The sequence below is a fragment of the Canis lupus genome, chromosome 28 (assembly GCF_003254725.2).
Source record: "Canis lupus dingo isolate Sandy chromosome 28, ASM325472v2, whole genome shotgun sequence".
Lineage (NCBI taxonomy): Eukaryota > Metazoa > Chordata > Mammalia > Carnivora > Canidae > Canis > Canis lupus.
In genome coordinates this window covers 11,520,922-11,538,922 of record NC_064270.1, presented here as the reverse complement: position 1 = coordinate 11,538,922, position 18,001 = coordinate 11,520,922, and the positions used below count along the sequence as shown (strand labels likewise).

The following is an 18,001-nucleotide window of genomic DNA, read 5'->3' as shown; positions in this document are numbered from 1 at the left end:
AGTGACTTCGATTTGGCTCAGTCCCCAGCTGTCCAGCTCATCCTTCAGGGGGCACAGAGGAGGGAATGGCACATCCGGACAGCAGAGAACACACTGCTTACAGTGACAGCCAGGCAGGAGCCCCCACAGGCTCCAGAGCGGAGAGTCACATAAAGAAAACAGTGTTTAAGTCTGGAAAGGAAGTGCAGGAGGGATCACGATGGGAAAAGACTTAGGGGTGAGGATGGGGGGAGGCAGCACTTGGCCCCAGGGAGGAGAAGGAGGAGAACCTGGCTCAGAGGGAAAAGCGGCAAATCTGGAGGATGTCACAAACAAGGGTGCTGGGGACTTGTGGCTGAGTTCGGATGTAGCCTCCGTTCCTTCTTTATCCAAGAGTGGCTGTTCCAGCTGCCGTTACTAGTGGTTAACTGTCAGTGGAGAGCTGCTCTTCTCGAGCTCAGCATGCGTCCGTTCATCTAAGCTCCACAAGAATCCTATGGGGTGGGCGCTATTTATTATCCCCATTTCACAGAGGCTCAAGGGTGGCGCTGAGCTATGAAATCACCTGCCCAAGGCTACCCAGAAACTCATTGTTGGAAGTGGGATGTGGACCAGGCAGTCTGACTCCCAGTCTGTACCCTTAAGCACGTGCAGTGCCACCTTGCAGCCATGCAACCTTGAGTATTTACAGGGCACCCCTGTACCTGTCTGGCACTATTCTGGGCACTGGGGGCATGACACAGAGCTGCTGTCCCCGTGGAGCACCCGTCCTGAGCCCATCTAGTGTACTTCTAGGAGCACACTCCACCCAGCCCTGGGCTCACCAAAGCGGGAGGATTGGTGGCCGGAGGGAATGGGCTGTGTGCAGGAAGGAGTAAGGACTGACTCCCAGCCAAGTACCAGTCTGTGGGAAAGGGCATAGCAGGAGGCCCTGGGAGACCCTCCCTCTGGAGACTAACCAGCTATGCAATCCCCCAGGGCCAGCTGTGGCCATGGAAGAGGGTGTCTCCCCAGAATGAGCTCTCTTAAGACTCAAGCATGGAGCAGGAAGTCAGGAACCCAACTTTCTCCACCATGTCCCAGGCGGGCCTCAACTCCTGGTGCAGGGCCTGGTGCCAGAGGAGCTTCAGCATTGGTGGCTGCAGACGCTCTGGCAGCCCTCTTCCTCACTGGCCATGACACTCTCCCCCGTCCTGTTCCCAGAGCCAAGGCTGCAAATGTACGAGGGGGAAAAGACCAACACTTAACCTCAACCCCTCTGAGGACTCAAGGTGCATGTGATCACAGCCTCCTGGAGACAGGAGCCCTCTGTCTGGTGTATGGTCACTGCCTAAAGCCCCCGATGACCCCTCACCTCCTATAGGATAAAGAGTAAACCCTGTGCATGGTGCACAAGGCCCTTGATTGTCTGGCCCCTGCCGGTGCCTCCACTACTACAGTCCAGGGGAAAGAGAGGATATTTGCTGCTCTTGCACAGACTCACCTCTTTCCCCCTCTCCTCCTTTACCCATCCCATTCTCTCTACCTGGAATCCCTCTTTGCCCACCCAAGAGAACTCTTACTCACCCAGTGAGGCCCAGGTTAAGTGTCCCTCCTCTAAAATCCCTCCTTTCTTCCCCTTCTCTGAGCTTCATGAGAGCAGGGAGTAGCATTTGATGTATTCACTTCTGTGTCCTGGCACCTGGCCTAATAATTGGCCTGAAGCATGTATTCCAAAAATGTTGGATCAATGAATCAGACACCTAGATGGAGCCAGAGCCTGAGGATATCATAGACTATCTGAGCTGGATCCAGAATTTTTGGTTCAGTTTCTTCACTTTAGAAATAAGGAATTAGGACCTGGAGAGTTGAAGAGACTTGCCTGAGCCACATAGCAAATGGATGGTAGAGGCCTAGACCCCCCTCAAATGGCTTTATCCACCCCAGCATTCCATGTGCCTTCTATGGTGAGGGTGGTCAGGGTGCTGGGGACATTGCAAAAAAGGCGGAGCGATGTCCCTGGGATAGCTATTCTGGACCTGAGGGCACTAGGGGGGCTCTCCTGTGACTCAGAGAGTAGGCCACCCCCTTTCCCCCTTTTGATATAGGACTATATCAGGATTAGCTATTTATTGAGTGCTAACTGTGCAGTAGGCTGATGCTAAACACTTTATATACCATGTTTTATTTAACACTAATACCGCTGAGATGAGGATTATTATCCCCATTTTACAGATGAGGAAGTTGAGACTCAGTAAGGTCAAAGCTAAACTTCCTCAAGGTCACATGGACAATGAAGGGTAGGTTTAAACCAACTGACTAATCCCAGAGCCCAGACTCAGTCGATGCCACCACGCACACCTACACCTGTGCATGCAAACACTTGGAGGGACCCTGCCATCTTTTGTCTCTGCCAGCAGAAGAGGCTGAGGTCAGGGGGTGAGGTGGTGATCATTGTCATGTTTCCTCATTCCCCAGGTGCTTCGGCCCCAACTGCGCTGGAAGTCCCCATGATGCGGTCCCTACCAGCAGCCCTCTCCCAGCTCCTGCTGCTCCTGCTGCTGCTCCAGGCCCCTCCTTGCAGGCTCCAGGCACTGAGCACCATGAAGCTGCGGCTGGTGGGCCCAGAGGGCAGGCCAGAGGAGGGCCGCCTGGAGGTGTTGTACCAGGGCCAGTGGGGGACTGTGTGTGACGATGACTTCGCCCTCCAGGAGGCCATGGTGGCCTGCCGCCAACTGGGCTTTGAAACAGCCTTGACCTGGGCACACAGTGCCAAGTATGGCCAAGGGGAGGGTGAGTGCCTGGTGCCGCCCAGCGGGATGACAAGGAGATGATCATGGGTTTCTCTCAGAGGCTGGGCTCACTGAAGCTTCCACAGACTCCTGCTCATCCTTTCATACCCAGCTCAAATGACCTTTATGAGGCATTTCCTGAGTGCCCCAGCTACAAGTGACCCCCTGCCCTGACCCTCTCATTCTTGCTTGCAGCAAGGCCACCACCATCACCACCACCACCCCACTCTGCTCCTACAGAGTGACTGGCACATTATAGGTGCTCAGCAAATGTTGTTGAGTGAATGATGGATGTACAGATAGATCTAGTATCTGGCATTTTCCAAAAACAGATTCTACAGGACCTACTGCCAAGAGGAGGTGGTAGGTAGGGTTATAGATACCAAAATCCAGGGAGAAACAGCTTCTCTCCCTCACCCCTCCTTTCTACTCAGGCTCTGGAAAAAGACAGTTGATAACTGTGGAGTCTTGTAGAGGAGGCACAGCCCAGGATTTGCCTCTCTTTCCCTCAGCATCACCCTTCCTCTGCCCACAGGGCCCATCTGGCTGGACAACGTGCGCTGTGTGGGCACGGAGAGCTCTCTGGACCAATGCATGTCCAATGGCTGGGGTGTCAGTGACTGCAGCCACTCAGAAGACATCGGGGTGGTGTGCCACCCCCAGCGCCAGCGTGGCTATCTTTCTGAGAGGGTTTCCAACGCCCTTGGGCCCCAGGTAAGGAGGCTGTTCAGGCCTTGGCCTGAGCCAAGGGTTGAGTCATGGACCAAGAGGCTCCTGGGTGATGAACCTGGAAGAAGACGGAAGAGAAAGGGCACAGAGTAGGCTAAGAAACATCCCCCAGGGCCCTGCCTCCTGTCAGTGGCCTGGAGCAGGTGCATGGACAGAGGCCCCACTTGTAGCAGGGCATCACTTCCCATAAGGGAGGCACTGTGGGGTGAGGGGCTGCCTCACCCACAAGGCCCGGCCACAATTGCTGCCTCTTCCCGGCACAAACAACCTCGAGCTAAAAACAGCCCAAGCCAAACAACAGGAGCAGGCAGGGCCGGTTCTGGCTTTCACTCTCCGCTGCTAGACAGCCCCAGCCTGAGGACAGCTAGCCCTGGCCCACGAATGCAGCAGACCAGGGTGGGGTGGTCTTCATCGTCCAAGTCGCTGCAGAGCTAGGGTCCCATGGGCCAAGGATCCTGCTGGTCATCTCAGGAAAGCCTCAGCTTTCCCCAGGGTGTCATAAAGAAGGTCCCTCTGTGCCCAGTGGAAGGCTCTGCTCTCAAACTCCAAAGGGCCTGAGCCTGATCCCAGGGAGGGCACAGATCTGCCTGCTTCTCTCTGGAGTTGAGGAGAGGAACACAGACACACCAGGGCTCTGCCTCCTGCTTGCTGTGTGGCTTTGGTAAATGCCCTCATCTCTGGGCCTCTGCTTCCTGCCCATCCAGTGAGGGCCTGCAGGGGGCCGGGGATAATCTAAGTTTCCTGAACCCCAGCTCTCCCATGTGAAGGCATGCAGCAGGCCTAGTGGGTGCAGGAATCTTGGGGGTCACGGTGACCATGCACCCTGCAGGGCCGGCGGCTGGAGGAGGTGCGGCTCAAGCCCATACTCGCCAGCGCCAAGCGGCACAGCCTGGTGACGGAGGGAGCAGTGGAGGTGAAGTATGAGGGCCACTGGCGGCAGGTGTGTGACCAGGACTGGACCAGAAACAACAGCAAGGTGGTGTGTGGGATGCTGGGCTTCCCCAGTGAGGCACCTGTCAACAGCCTGTACTACAGGTAGAGGGGATGCTTGGGTGGAGGGCCTTGGTGGGGGCGTGGGGTTGTGGGGCAGTGGCCAAGTGTGTGCCTGCATGCGTGAGCATACATGTGTGTTCTGTGTGTTGGAGAGATACATGTGTGAGGGTGCATGCGTGTGACAGAGGGGTCCTTCCAGAGTTCAGGCAGGGTGGTGAGATGGGCAGGGGTGTCTGTGGCAGGACTTTTGGTGGGTTTGGGACTGGGGGGGAAACAGGCCCAAGGGACTGCCTGAGTTGTGGGTCTCTCAGAATAATGAGGAGGAGAATGAGGACGAGCTCGGAGACCCTGTGAAGTACCTAGAAACAGGTACTTGCTAGTCACATGAAAAGAGCTGAGAACAACTGAACACAAACCGTGTTCCTGATTAAAAAAACCTGGACTTGACTGCAGATGCCTCTGGTGGTGCTCCCCAGGGACAGAGGACCTGAGTTCTGGTCTCAGTTCTGCCAATAATGTGCTGTGGGTGGCTAGTGGGGCCCCCGGCCCTCCATCAGCCAGTGCTCAGGGAATTTCCTCCACTCTGATCCAAGCCAGGCTTCGACTGCCTTGCGTGTGAGCAAGGCGTGGGGTGGGGCAGCACTTGGGAGAGACATAAAAATACTCCATCAAAAATGTGACAACTGTCACAAGATTGCATCAGCCTCTAAACAGTACAGGCTCTGTGCCAGTGAAAACTGTGTGTGTTTCTCATCAAGGGAGAAGGGCCCCATGCTACGTAGTGAGTGGTCTCCCCTTGCCCACCCCAGTCAGTTTAGTGGCTCTGATGTGGAGGGGCCTGTTCCTGAAGACCAGCCACGTGGCTCCATCCCTGGGGATGACTGGGACGTGGGCCCCTGACTCCCCACTGCCTGGTAATTGCACCTGTGGGCCTGGCTGACTCGCCCACTGCCCCTGAGGAGGGCAGACCTGATTATAGCCTCTGGGGCAGCCCCCAGCAGCAAGGCCTTCAGCTCTCACCTGTGCCCAGAGGACTTTCCCCTGGGTCCATTTTCTCAGGGCACTCCCTAAAGGCTCCCCTTCGTCTGCATGGGGAGAGGGTGAGCTGGGGTAGACAGTCCAGCACAGAAGAGCCCCCAGTTCTCCCTGTGAAATGGAGACCATGGGTGTCTGCAAGGAGACCACCCTGCCAGGGCTGCTGTGAGGCTCGGCATGAGAATGATGTGACTGAGTTTACAGCCGGACTGCAAACTCAGGGACAGCTATGAGGAGTTGGGGGACAGGGAGGGTTCAGCACCCTACTCTATCCCCACCGTTTTCTCCCACCTAGGAAGGTCTGGAATTTGAAGATGAAGGACCCCAAGTCTAGGTGAGAAGCAGCATCCAGAGAGGAGGGTGCAGAGTGGGGGTGGCACAAAGGGGAGGGCATGTCCCTTGCCTCCCTGACCACCGAGCTCCCTCAACCCCTCCCCACCTTTAGTGTCCCTTGTCTTCCAGGCTGAAGAGCCTGACACAGAAGAATTCCTTCTGGATCCACCGAGTCAACTGCCTGGGAACAGAGCCCCACCTGGCCAACTGCCAGGTGCAGGTGGCACCAGCACGGGGCAAGCAGCGGCCGGCCTGCCCAGGCGGCATGCACGCCGTGGCCAGCTGTGTGCCCGGGCCCCGCTTCCGCCCCGGGAAGGCAAAGCCGGGGCGCAAGGAGTCCCGGGCAGAGGTGGGTCCGGCCAGTGTCAGCGGGAGCAGGTGGGAGGGACCGGCAGGGAGGGGCGCTCCAGGACAGGCAGGAGTGGGGGGACGAGTCACCCCCATCGAGGAGGCATTGGTGTAGACTGGGAGGAGGAGAACAAAGCATAGCGTGGTAGAAACTTGGAATTTATTTGAAAGGAACCGTTTATAACCCGACCATAAATGGAAAGCTGACATCAGCGGCCACGAATAGCAGGGAGCCGTGAAAACAGTAATTACATCGTAGCTAACACCCGGTTGAGGCCAAAGGTACTGAACCTGAGACTGGCGCTTTGTTATAAAAAGCATCAGGCTAGTGCAGGCGAGCTGTTTCGGACGGGGCAGCCCCACGGCGGGGTAGCCCCTCCGGAACTAGGAAGGGCTGGACGAGAACTAGCGCGGAAGGCACCTCCCCACTGCGAGTGGGCCTGTCCACGCCGCCGCGCTGCTCCGGACCCCTTGGGGAAGCGCTGATCTAGTTCAACCCCGGAGCGCCAGGAAGAAGCCAGGGCTGGAGGAGAGGAAGGGACCCCCCTAGGGACCAGGGCGAGGGTGGTGAAGCCCAGGAACCCCAGCTCCTCAGGCTCCCTTGTCACCGCTCTGGCTGGTGTGGTGGTTCTTTGTCATGAAGAAAGGACACTTGAGAAAACCGGCCTAGTGGAGTATTCGAGGTGTTAGCTGAGCCGCGAGAGGTGCCACCGGCACTGGCTGGCCCAGCCAGAGGGGGCCCGGCCCAGGCTCCCCCAGCAGCTGGGCCGTGCCTGCTGCCTCCTCCTCAGCCCACCCTGAAGCCAGTTTTCTACCGGCAGGAGCTGAAGGTGCGCCTCCGTTCTGGGGCCCAGGTGGGTGAGGGCCGGGTGGAGGTGCTCATGAACCGCCAGTGGGGTACAGTCTGTGATCACGGATGGAACCTCATCTCCGCCACCATCGTGTGTCGTCAGCTGGGTTTTGGCTCTGCTCGGGAGGCCCTCTTTGGGGCCCAGCTGGGCCAAGGTAAGTGAAGAGGCCCAGGGGGGTGGGGGTGGGGACCCGGATGTGCCACTCTCCATCCCTAGGTGGCCCTGATGCCAAGGCCCAGGAAATTCTCCCCGCCTGTGGAGGTGTGAGGTTACAAGGTGGAGCCTTACAGGGCACCTCTCCCTCTCTCTGCTAGGCCTGGGGCCCATCCACCTGAGTGAGGTGCGCTGCAGGGGATATGAGCGGACCCTCAGCGACTGCCCCTCCCTGGAAGGGTCCCAGAATGGTTGTCAACATGAGAATGATGCTGCCGTAAGGTGCAACGTCCCTAACATGGGCTTCCAGAATCAGGTGAGCTCAGATTCGGGCATGGCCTCAGGCTGGGGGGGAGGGGCAGGAAGCCCTGAGAGAGCCCCAGGACCTCACATCAAGCCAGTGGAGAAGAGGTTCTCAGAGCCAGTCTGGAATGTCCTCTCTTCTAGGCCTCCCCTGGCCTGACCCACATCTCCTCACAGCCGGGTTCTGGCTTTCAGAGATGTCCCGTGGTGATGGGGACTCTTGGGTGGATGCACTCTCCCACTATACCCTCTCTGGACCCTGTGGGGCTGAGAGACAAGGTGGCTAGGACCACAGGGCCATCAGTGCTGGGGAGTGTCAGTGGCGAGGCTGCATGGGATGGTCAGAGTTCACATGTCACGCATAATGTGGACAGTGGGCAAGTCACCCATGTCTCCGAGCCTGGTTCTCTCTTCCTTCAACTGGGGTGAATTGTCTCATAGGGTTATTTTGAATGCGACCATAGATACGAAAGCCCTTTGCAGTTGGCAAGTCATCGTTAATGGTAGAATTTCAGGCCAGAGGAGTACAAGTACTGGAGCAGGAGACCCAGGTGCAGGCACCCCGAGTGGGATTTCTCTAGTGGGCAGGGACAGCAGAGACTAGCTAGCAAAATGTCGTCGAGTAACAGAGGAAGGCCAGTCCCGGGAGGGGGAGAGTTGCGCCCGGGGCTGCACAGCGCGCTGACCTGGGCACGTCTCCCGGGCAGCGGTCCTGAGCCCTGCCCTCGGGGGCCACCGTGCTCCTCACACACCTCTGACCACTGCAGGTGCGCTTGGCCGGTGGGCGCAGCCCTGAGGAAGGTGTGGTGGAAGTGCAGGTGGAGGTGAACGGAGTCCGACGCTGGGGGGCCGTTTGTAGTGACCACTGGGGGCTCACCGAAGCCAGGGTGGCCTGCCGACAGCTCGGCCTGGGCTTTGCCAACCATGCAATCAAGGTGAGTCCTGCCTTGCTTCCAGACTTTCTGTGCCAAAAGTACCAACCCTTCATTCGCTCATACGTTTGTTCATTTGCTTAGTGATGAGTTATTGAGTGAAACTATGAGCCGACGTAATGCTGGAAGCTGGGGACAGGGTGGTGAATGAGACATAGCTCCTGCCTCATGGAACAGTGATGTGAGGAAGGAAGTCGCTAATAAAACATTCGCACGACAGGCACATGCTTTTTTCTGTAGGAAGGATAACTAGAAAGAAGCTCACCAGGTGAGGTGGGGTGGGGAGAAGCAGCCCATGCAGAGGCCCTGTGGCCCACGGAAGCTTGACTCTGTTGGGTAAATCAAGGACCGGAGCCTGAGTGGGGCTGCCAAGGGTGAGTGGTCTGATGTGTGAGGGAGGGAGGAAGAGGTAGGCAACCCGTTCAAAGCCTGCAATGCAGATTTTTCCAAAATTTCTTCAGTGCGGGTTGGCTCGCTATTGGGGTAGAGATGAACGTGAATATGGGAAACATAATATCGCAGGAGCCCAGCTGAGAAAGGATGCTGGCGTGGCCCAGACTAGTGGCTGTCCAGGGGGAATGAGGATCAATTCAAGGAGGATCCAGGAACAAGAATCACGAGGCCATGGTGTGACTGGAATGGCAAAACATCCTCTGCTGGACCCGCATTGGCCAGCAGGGCAATGCCAGCCCCACTTCACTTAGAAAACTGGGCCCAATCCTGAGCACAGCTGACCACCCAGGGCTATACTAAACACAGCTGGAAAGACAGGGCAGGCCACCCGAGGCTGCCGCAAGAGTGCAGGACCTCCTCTTCAGCAGCTGAGGGTGGGGGCAAGGCCAGTGGGGGAAGAAACATCTGATTTTGGAGGGATGCAAAGTAGCAGGGACTCTCCTGTCACTGAGATTTTCAAGTGAGGCTGGACATAGGGGTGGCCAGATGGGGTTCAAACATCAGAAGAGATGACTCCAAAGCATCCCTCAGCCTTGACTGGGTGCTGCTGGTTGTTTTCTCAGGACACCTGGTACTGGCAGGGGACGCCGGGGGCCGGAGAAGTGGTGATGAGCGGCGTGCGCTGCTCAGGCACAGAGCTAGCCCTGCAGCAGTGTCAGAGGCACGGGCCAGTGCACTGCTCCCATGGCGCGGGGCGCTTCTCAGCTGGAGTTTCCTGCACAGACAGTGAGTAACACCCACGGCGCAGGTGGGACAGGCTGGCCTGGGCCCCCCCAGTTTGGCAAGCCCATATGTCCCATTTTCAGGGAGGGCCTGAGAGCTGGTCCCAGCTCCAAGCCTGGAAGGGTGGGGCGTGGAAGGGAGGCTGGACTCGGAGCAATGGCTCTGCCATTTACCGGCTGTGGGTGGCCAAGTCACCCTTCACCTGGGGATCCAACCCTGTCCGGCCCATCTCATAGAGTTATTGCAGGGACTAAAGAGAATATGAGAAAACTCGAGGATACACCACAGTGTTTTTAATTTTCAGGTCGTGACAGGTAGGTGAAAAAAAAAACAGTATGGAAAACAAGAAAACGTGTTAGACTTAGTAAGGGCAGTCCTTTCTTCTGGAAATTATGTACCTGTGCACGAGGCTGCAGCATAAAATGTATTTCTTTGTGATGTCAGTAGTAAGGAGTTTGAAAGCAATTGTACATGTATGTAAACATGAGGAGCATGAGGGGCCCAAGGTTCTGCCCTGTCCCCTCTTCCTAAGCGGTGGGATTTGCCCAGCAAGCTATAGGACAGGATTGTTTTGAGGCATCAGTCTGCTCTACACACCCAGATTCTTGGGGCAGCAGCATCTGTTTGACATCTGCCAACCAGGTCTACGCCAAGATAACTATATCCAGTCCAAAGGCTGCAGGCTGGCACCAAACCAAGTGGCCGCTTGACCTTCTTCCCAGCCAAGCTTCCATGCCAAGACATCCTTAATCTTTGTCAGCGAGCTTTAGGGCTGCCTCTCTGTCATTAGGAGAACCTTAAAAGAACATTAGGTCCTCGCAGCACACCCGCACCAGCAGGCTGATGTGGCACCACAGTGGGCCTTCCCAGCACCAAGGCTCACAGCGTGTTGGGGGCCTGCTCCCCAGTTTCTCCCCCTCCTGAGAACCTTGTACCCCTGTCCTGTCCTACTGCCTGGAGTGGCAGCTCTCCCCCTAATGCTTTTGACATTTTGCAATGGCTGAGCACAGACAGGTGACCTGCCACCTGAGTGACCATCCCTATTCCTCTTCTGTGATTTTTCTCATTCCTTTTTTTCCTTTACCCTCTCTCCTTCTTGGTCTCTCTGGAAAATCTTCTTTCCCTCAGAAACTCTAGGGTTTGCCAGTGGGTATTGCCTAGGAATAACCACAGGGATCTCAGGAGCAATTGGTGATGGTCCAGGCATTCCAGGCCCCACTGCCACCCTCGATGCCCACCCACTGAAATAAACCAGTAGTCCCATCTCACCATCCTTAGCACATAGGCTCTTACCCAGGTGATGCCGCTACCAAAAATCTAAACTGTAACCCTGCTTTTGCAAGAGCAGGCCTTGAGAATAGGCAACTTTTCTCTCTGGATGTCACATGATAACAGCTGAAGATCTCCACATCTCTGTACTGGCACGTGGCCGGGGAGACCTGTGGCTTCCGAGATGGGTGAGAGGCCCTGTGACAGGAAGGGAACCGGAGATCTACTGAGCGGCATTTCCAGCATGGGGCTTCTATGCACAGGGAAGCACCGGAAACGTCCTCAGAGGAGAGCTCACAGGATAGCCTCATGCCTACCCAGCATAGCAGTCGGGTTAGAACAGGAACCCTGGGGGAGGCCCAGGCTGAGAACTGTGGCAGAATAGACCAGAATGGTGGAGCTCAGGAGCAGGCTCAGAGATGATCTCTTCTGACTCTCCCGGCCAGTCCTCTCCCCTCCACTCCCTACCTTAAAGGAACTGAGCCCCAGGGAGTGTGATGAGCTGAGGAAACTGAGCGGGCTTAGGAGGGCTGCATGAGCCAGGGTACACAGAGGCACATGTAAGCTGAGGAGCATTTTACAAATGAAATACTAGCTTACATCAACCACAGGCTCGCCATACAGTGACCTGAGCGCGATACGGGTATTGGCATTATTGGCATTATTACTATCCCCAGCTTAGTGATGAGGAAAATGAGAAGCAGAAGGTGAAGCAAGTCACAGAGCTAGTTAAAGGTGTGGCCAGAAACTAAGCAAGACTTGAACCCAGGCAGCCTGACTCCAAAGCCGTCATGCTTAACAGGGACACTGTCGCTGCTCCCCAGGTTAGGGCGATAGCTCATTCCTATCTAGCGGTTCTAGCGGTGACTAGAACTCACCGCTCCTGACTCCTACACCACCCTCCTCTTCTGGGTAGAGCCCTGCTCTTCTGGCAGGTCCCCCAGAAGAGCTTGGTTTGCGGGCAAGCCTGCCCCCCTTGCCCAAGAGCAAACAGGCCCTGTGTCTTCTGTGGCCCCAGGCGCCCCAGACCTGGTGATGAATGCCCAGCTGGTGCAGGAGACGGCCTACCTGGAGGACCGCCCACTCAGCCAGCTGTACTGTGCCCATGAAGAGAACTGCCTCTCCCAGTCTGCTGACCACATGGACTGGCCCTATGGGCACCGGCGCCTCTTGCGCTTCTCCTCTCAGATCTACAATCTGGGCCGGGCCGACTTTCGTCCCAAGACAGGTCGCCACAGCTGGATTTGGCACCAGTGCCACAGGTTAGTGCCTGCTCATGCCCTGGCTCTATGGGGACAAAAAGCAGAGTCCCGGAATCAAACCAATCTGGTCCTTCCCTGACCCTGGGCGCTTTCCTGGGAGGGGTGCACACTCCGAGTGAGAACCTTCCTTCCTACATGCCTTACTGGCTTTGCCTCTGGGAGCCAGGAAGGGAATCCCAGGAGCACCGATTTGCCCTGTCACTCCCTTGCCTGTTCTGGGTGCACCGTGGTCGATGGTGCTCACGGGGTGCGTTTCCCCAGCAACGGCACGGAGCAGTCATTGCGGGCGGAGCTGGTCTGTTAGGATGATACTGGATAATCACTTTCTCTATGTTGGACCTTAGGCCTTGTCTTTAAAAGCCACATAAAGTGGGGACTCCTAGAAACCTGGAAACCCAGAATAGACATTCCACCCAGGATGCTGGCTCTGCAAAAAAAGCTTGCTGGTTCCTGCCGCAGCAGAGCAAGGCCCCCAAAGAAAAGCATGAACGCTGGTACTAAAAGGAAACTGGGCATTCTTTCCTATCAGGAGTCTCCAGCCCAGACAGGAGAGACAACGCCTGTGACAAAGACAGAATGGGAAAATGGTGGTTTTTTTCCTTCAGGACACAGCATGGGTGGGGAAGACTGAGTGGAAGGGGCAGTGACTTTGAGACTTGGCCTCACTGAGATAATGAGCACCTTCCCCCGGAGCAGGAACAGGGTTGTCATTAGACCTGGATGGGAGACAATGGTAGCAATTTGATAGCAGGCTCACAGGCTGCAGAGTAAGCACCCCTCCTCAGCAGCTCAGCCCTGAGGCTGGTTCCCAGAGGTGTCCCTTCCTTCTGCCTCCAATCAGTCCTGGCGGCCAGGCACCCGCCCCCTGCAGGCTGCCAGGGCAGTGCTTTTCCCTCCTCACCTGGGTTATTACCCTAGGTGGTGGGGGCGGCTGCACCTTGCCGCCTGGCGGGGCTGCCAGGAAAGTAGACTGTGGGTCACATGAATCCTGGGTTGGAGAGGGAGAAGGCACTGCCCTGCCTGGGTAATGATGGGGCCTAGCGTGACGGCCTCCATCTGCCCTGCTGACACCTCCAGAGTGGACCCTCTGCTGTTGCTGCCAGGCTGACAGCTCTTCCCCTCCTGCAGGCACTACCACAGCATCGAGGTCTTCACCCACTATGACCTACTCACTCTCAATGGCTCCAAGGTGGCAGAGGGGCACAAGGCCAGCTTCTGCCTGGAGGACACAAACTGCCCCGCAGGTATGTGGTTCCGGGCCAGCAAAGCCTCCTCAGCCCCTGCAGGGTGAGCTTCCCTTCTGCCCTCAGGTAGAACCGCCTCAGGCACCTGCAAATTCTGTCCTGGCAAGTCCATGCTTGAGGCAATTCAGAAAGGTGTTTCTTACCTTCTGACATCTTAGGTGGAGGGCCTTTCTGCCTCTGCCTACCTTAGCACACTTCGTACCACTTCTAAATGCTTAGTACTTTCTATTTGGGATAATAGCTGCAGGCCTATTTCATTTTGGCTAAGTCCTCTGAGGGCGCAGATCATCTGATTCCTACTAGCATACCCACAGTTCCTAGTCCTTAAGAATGGCATGGCAAACGCTCGCTCCTCAAAGGGTTGGAAAGATGGACAAATTATTAGCATGTAGGACTGGAACCTTCCACCCATACTTCCTAGGCCAGTAGAAGCCAATAGAAATTGCCACTGGAGTGTCCAAGAAGTCGTCTCTGTCACAGTTGGGGCTTGCTACAGTGCTGGATTCATGGTTAGTAGGAATTCCAGCTGATTCTCAGGCAAGCTATCTAAAGGACCCACAGGTCCCTCACCTGATTGCACTCAAGGGTATGACCCATGTAAAGATTCAGTGTGAAGGGCTTCATGAAGTGCTTGGTCCTGAGCATCCATTCACTCCTTTGGTAACCGTCAGTGCCCTTCCTTACAGGACTGCAGAAGCGCTATGCATGTGCCAACTTTGGGGAACAAGGAGTGACTGTCGGCTGCTGGGATACCTATCGGCATGACATTGATTGCCAGTGGGTGGATATCACAGATGTGGGCCCTGGGAATTATATTTTCCAGGTAAGGGGGCTTGGGGATCCCCCACAGGAACTCCATTTCCTGCAGATATTCCAAGTCTCCCTGAGGTCAAATGAAGTTTCACAAATAAGGTCTCCAACAGGTGTGGCACTTGAACACTGAATGAAGACCCAGAGGATCTAGGTCTGACTCTTGATTCAATGGACAGTGTTAATTAATGCCTACCCTCTGGGTGATTAAAAGGTTTAACGAAGCGAAGAATATAAACACTCCTTGTGAGACTACATGAAAGGTATTGGATGATTACAGCCATTATCAATGGAAAAGCCACACCACCTGCTTTCACTTGTTCCCTGTCTCACTCCAGGTGGTTGTGAACCCCAAATACGAGGTGGCGGAGTCCGATTTCTCTAACAACATGATGCGGTGCCGCTGCAAGTATGACGGGCACCGGGTCTGGCTGCACAACTGCCACACAGGTAACTGCAAGCCCTTGTGCGGCCAGCTCTGTATGGGCTTGGCAAGCCAGAAAATGCTACGTGTACCCCCAAGTATGGCTGGAATATGGACGTGGAAGGCCAGAGATAGGACAGAGATGTATTCCCTCTGTACATCTTCTTTTTTTTTTTTTTTAGCTTTTTTTTTTTTTTATGATAGTCACAAAGAGAGAGAGAGAGAGAGAGAGAGAGAGAGAGAGAGAGAGGCAGAGACATAGAGGGAAAAGCAGGCTCCATGCACCGGGAGCCTGATGTGGGATTCGATCCTGGGTCTCCAGGATCGTGCCCTGGGCCAAAGGCAGGCGCTAAACCGCTGCGACACCCAGGGATCCCCCCCTCTGTACATCTTCATAGGCAAATTTCTAACCCAACTGGTCACATGAGCAATCTCACCCAGTAACCACTTACTTCTACATCTCTTTGTCCTTAAGGCTGTTTGGATTGTAAACTCAGTCTCTCATCTATCCTGGTCTTTTCTAGTCACTTCAAGCCAAGTTCAGATTCCTCTTTCCCAGTCCTGCTGTTTGCCCCCCACCCTTTCATGTGGTCTTTCTAGTCATGCCAGTCCAAAGTTGACTGCCTACAGGCAAAAGTAGAAGTCTGCCAGCTGTGTGTTGCTATCTCCAGCTGTGATGTCAGCGTATAAGGTGGCAGCAGCAGAGAACAGGGCTCAGGACATTTGCAGGATTGGTTGTATTGGAACATGGAAGAAGCAATGATTCACTGGGGGGCAGAGTATAGAGGTGGTTGCTCTACTTGTCTGTAAAGAAAGGTAGCAAATCCCTCTATCTTCAAGTTATGGAATGCTTGTACTTGCTATGGGGTGTGTGCCTTCACACCCACACTTTGCACATATGGGGTAGAGTGCAGCAGGACTGGTTTATTCAGTGAACAAACATTTAAAACCTACTTTTGTGCTGAATACTGTACCAGGCACTAGGAAAATAAATAGGAGTAAAGTGCGGAACTCAAATTGGATAAGCAAACATGCAAATGGATAACCCCAATACTACTGAGTACTCCAGACCAATATGAACTAATGCTGAGCAAGCATAGAAAGCAACAACCTAGGGATAGCAAGGTTTTCCGGAGGAAACATTTGAGCGGTGTTTCAAAGGAGAGGCAGAAGTCAGGAAAGAGGAAGGAGAAAGAGCATAGGATTTGGCCTCAGGCTTCACTGGGTTCCAAATCCAAGTCCACCACTTTCTAGCTAAAAGATTGAGGAAAATCTCAATCTCAAAGAAGTCTTTTTTTTAAATGGGGGGCTATATACTTCAAACCCAGTAAAGTGTTTTGCAGGGAGGGTTATGATGGTTCTTGCTAAAGGAATGACTATCCTGTGGGCTTTCTGGGAACCACTGACCAATTTTAGTCAAGAGGGGGCACAAAGATCAGATTGATGTTTTCAAAAGGTAACTCTAGCAATTGGTGAAAGACAACAAAAAGGAATTAGTCCAAGGATTTGAAATTGACTGAGTAGATTTTGCTGCCATTAAATGAGACAGAAACATCAGGGATATCAGGAATTGGAACCTAACGCTGCACAAGAGAGAGCCGCCATAATGCCAGTGGCAGGCTTCAAGGGATCCAGGGCAGTAAGGGTGGAAAGAAAAACAGTGCACCTCAGACCACTGTAGGGGCCCTTGTAGGAAACAGAGGGTGTACCAGGTGAGAATAGTTATTTAATCAAAGGACTATTTATAGAGGTGTGAATAGGACTAAGGAAATGGGTTGTTGAGGCATCTGGGGATAAGCAGGAGTGGGAAACTGTAAATGCCTTTCGGCATGAAGGGGCACAGGGTGTCCTGGAAGCAAGCAGAAGCTCTACTTTGGAGAGAGAACCTGCCTGCAGCAAGGCATAGGAGAGACTATCACCATAGGACCAGGGGAGAAATACCCCAACCTCTCCCTCCTTCCATTGCTTCCCACTGACCTAAATCAATCAGAAACCAGAGGATGAGGAAGTCAGGGTGAGGCCGTTTCTAGGGGTCAGTTCTCTAGGGCACAGAAAAAATAAAGAAGGGTAGAGAATGAAATCGGATGGGGTGGGGGGCAAAGAATAACCAGCAGGACCCTTTCCACTCAATGCCTCTTCTTCCTGATGTCCTTGAAACTACAACTACACATCAGGGTCACTTCTACAGAATGGATTGGTATTTGTGCCCATGACAGACCTAATATGAAGGGTGAGTGGTGCAGAATGTATCTGTGTGTGTGCGTGCAGCTGTCAGGGAGGGGATGAGAGCATGGCAGGGTTGGCTACTTATCCATTCTCCTTTGGTCCACAGGGGATTCCTACCGAGCTAATGAAGAGCTCTCCCTGGAGCAGGAGCAGCGTCTCAGGAACAATCTCATCTGAAGCCACGACTGCAAACTTCCAGCTGCTGCCCACACACCAGATACCTCAGCTTATTGGAGCCATGCCCTTCAGAGAGCCCTAACTCAGAGGGAGAGGGGCCAGTGCTAAGGGGCAACAAGAACTGCTCAGGAAGCCTATTGATGGCAAGATCACCAAACCAAAATGGTACTGCTCCCTCAGGACTCTGGGCCTATCTTTTAAGGGCCTTTGGTCTGTGGTCTATGGTCTGTGGCCTCCAGGCTTTGTTCAGCTGAGTTCCTCTTCCACAAGGAGACCCAATCCTTCCTGGATTTTGCCCCAACGTTCCTGGTTCAGGAACGATCAGTTCCTAAGAGATGGGACTGTTGCCTAGCCCCCCATTTAAATGGTGCTTTGCAAATGTCTGGGAGGAGTAGAGGACAAAAGGACAAAAAATATACAGGAGGTGGGATTAACTCTGCTAGAAGCTCAAAGTCACAACTGGCAGAGATATTGATGAATCCAGTCCCTCATTTGGTCTGTGTTCATTTAGAACTCACTCATTCTAGGAGTCTGCTCCAGTGCCTTTACCTTTATCCTACTGCACATATGGATGTTTCTAATATCCTGGAAGTGTAGGCCTCAGGCATCCCCTTTTCTCCCAATGGGCCACCACCACCAGTTACTGGGTGCTTGAGAAGGGGCAGGATTTGCAGAGGTGGCCAGATAGGGCTTTCCTACAGAGCAGCAAGAGAAGGCCAAGCAGAGACTACTGCAGTAGTATGGACCCCAGCCCCTGCCAGGGCTTCTGCCAAGGGAAAAAATATATATGCCATTCACCTGGCAGGCAATCCAGTCTCCCTCAAGATTACTGTGCATCTCAGGACTGGCCTAAATTTCAAGACTCAACCAAGTTTCTGGAGTGAACTTTGCATGGACTAAATTAGACACATATAAGAGATGATTCTTACAGGTCTGACACCCTAATGCCAATAAAGGTTGCTCACTATGGACAGCTACAAAGGCAA

The 18,001-nt window shown here is 54.4% G+C and overlaps 1 protein-coding gene across 1 annotated transcript in view; it reads left to right on the top strand.

Annotated features, from left to right (window-relative positions):
* LOXL4 (lysyl oxidase like 4) overlaps positions 1-18,001 on the top strand; it is a 20,090-nt gene extending 2,089 nt beyond the window's left edge. The window contains exons 2-15 of the mRNA XM_025466836.3: positions 2,437-2,751; positions 3,286-3,464; positions 4,309-4,514; positions 5,803-5,841; positions 5,970-6,189; positions 7,010-7,193; positions 7,354-7,508; positions 8,263-8,430; positions 9,444-9,606; positions 11,891-12,134; positions 13,263-13,378; positions 14,065-14,201; positions 14,527-14,638; positions 16,945-18,001. Of these exons, the coding sequence (XP_025322621.1) occupies positions 2,469-2,751; positions 3,286-3,464; positions 4,309-4,514; positions 5,803-5,841; positions 5,970-6,189; positions 7,010-7,193; positions 7,354-7,508; positions 8,263-8,430; positions 9,444-9,606; positions 11,891-12,134; positions 13,263-13,378; positions 14,065-14,201; positions 14,527-14,638; positions 16,945-17,015 (2,277 nt within the window). The 5' untranslated portion in view covers positions 2,437-2,468 and the 3' untranslated portion in view covers positions 17,016-18,001. The remainder of the gene's footprint in view (positions 1-2,436; positions 2,752-3,285; positions 3,465-4,308; positions 4,515-5,802; positions 5,842-5,969; positions 6,190-7,009; positions 7,194-7,353; positions 7,509-8,262; positions 8,431-9,443; positions 9,607-11,890; positions 12,135-13,262; positions 13,379-14,064; positions 14,202-14,526; positions 14,639-16,944) is intronic.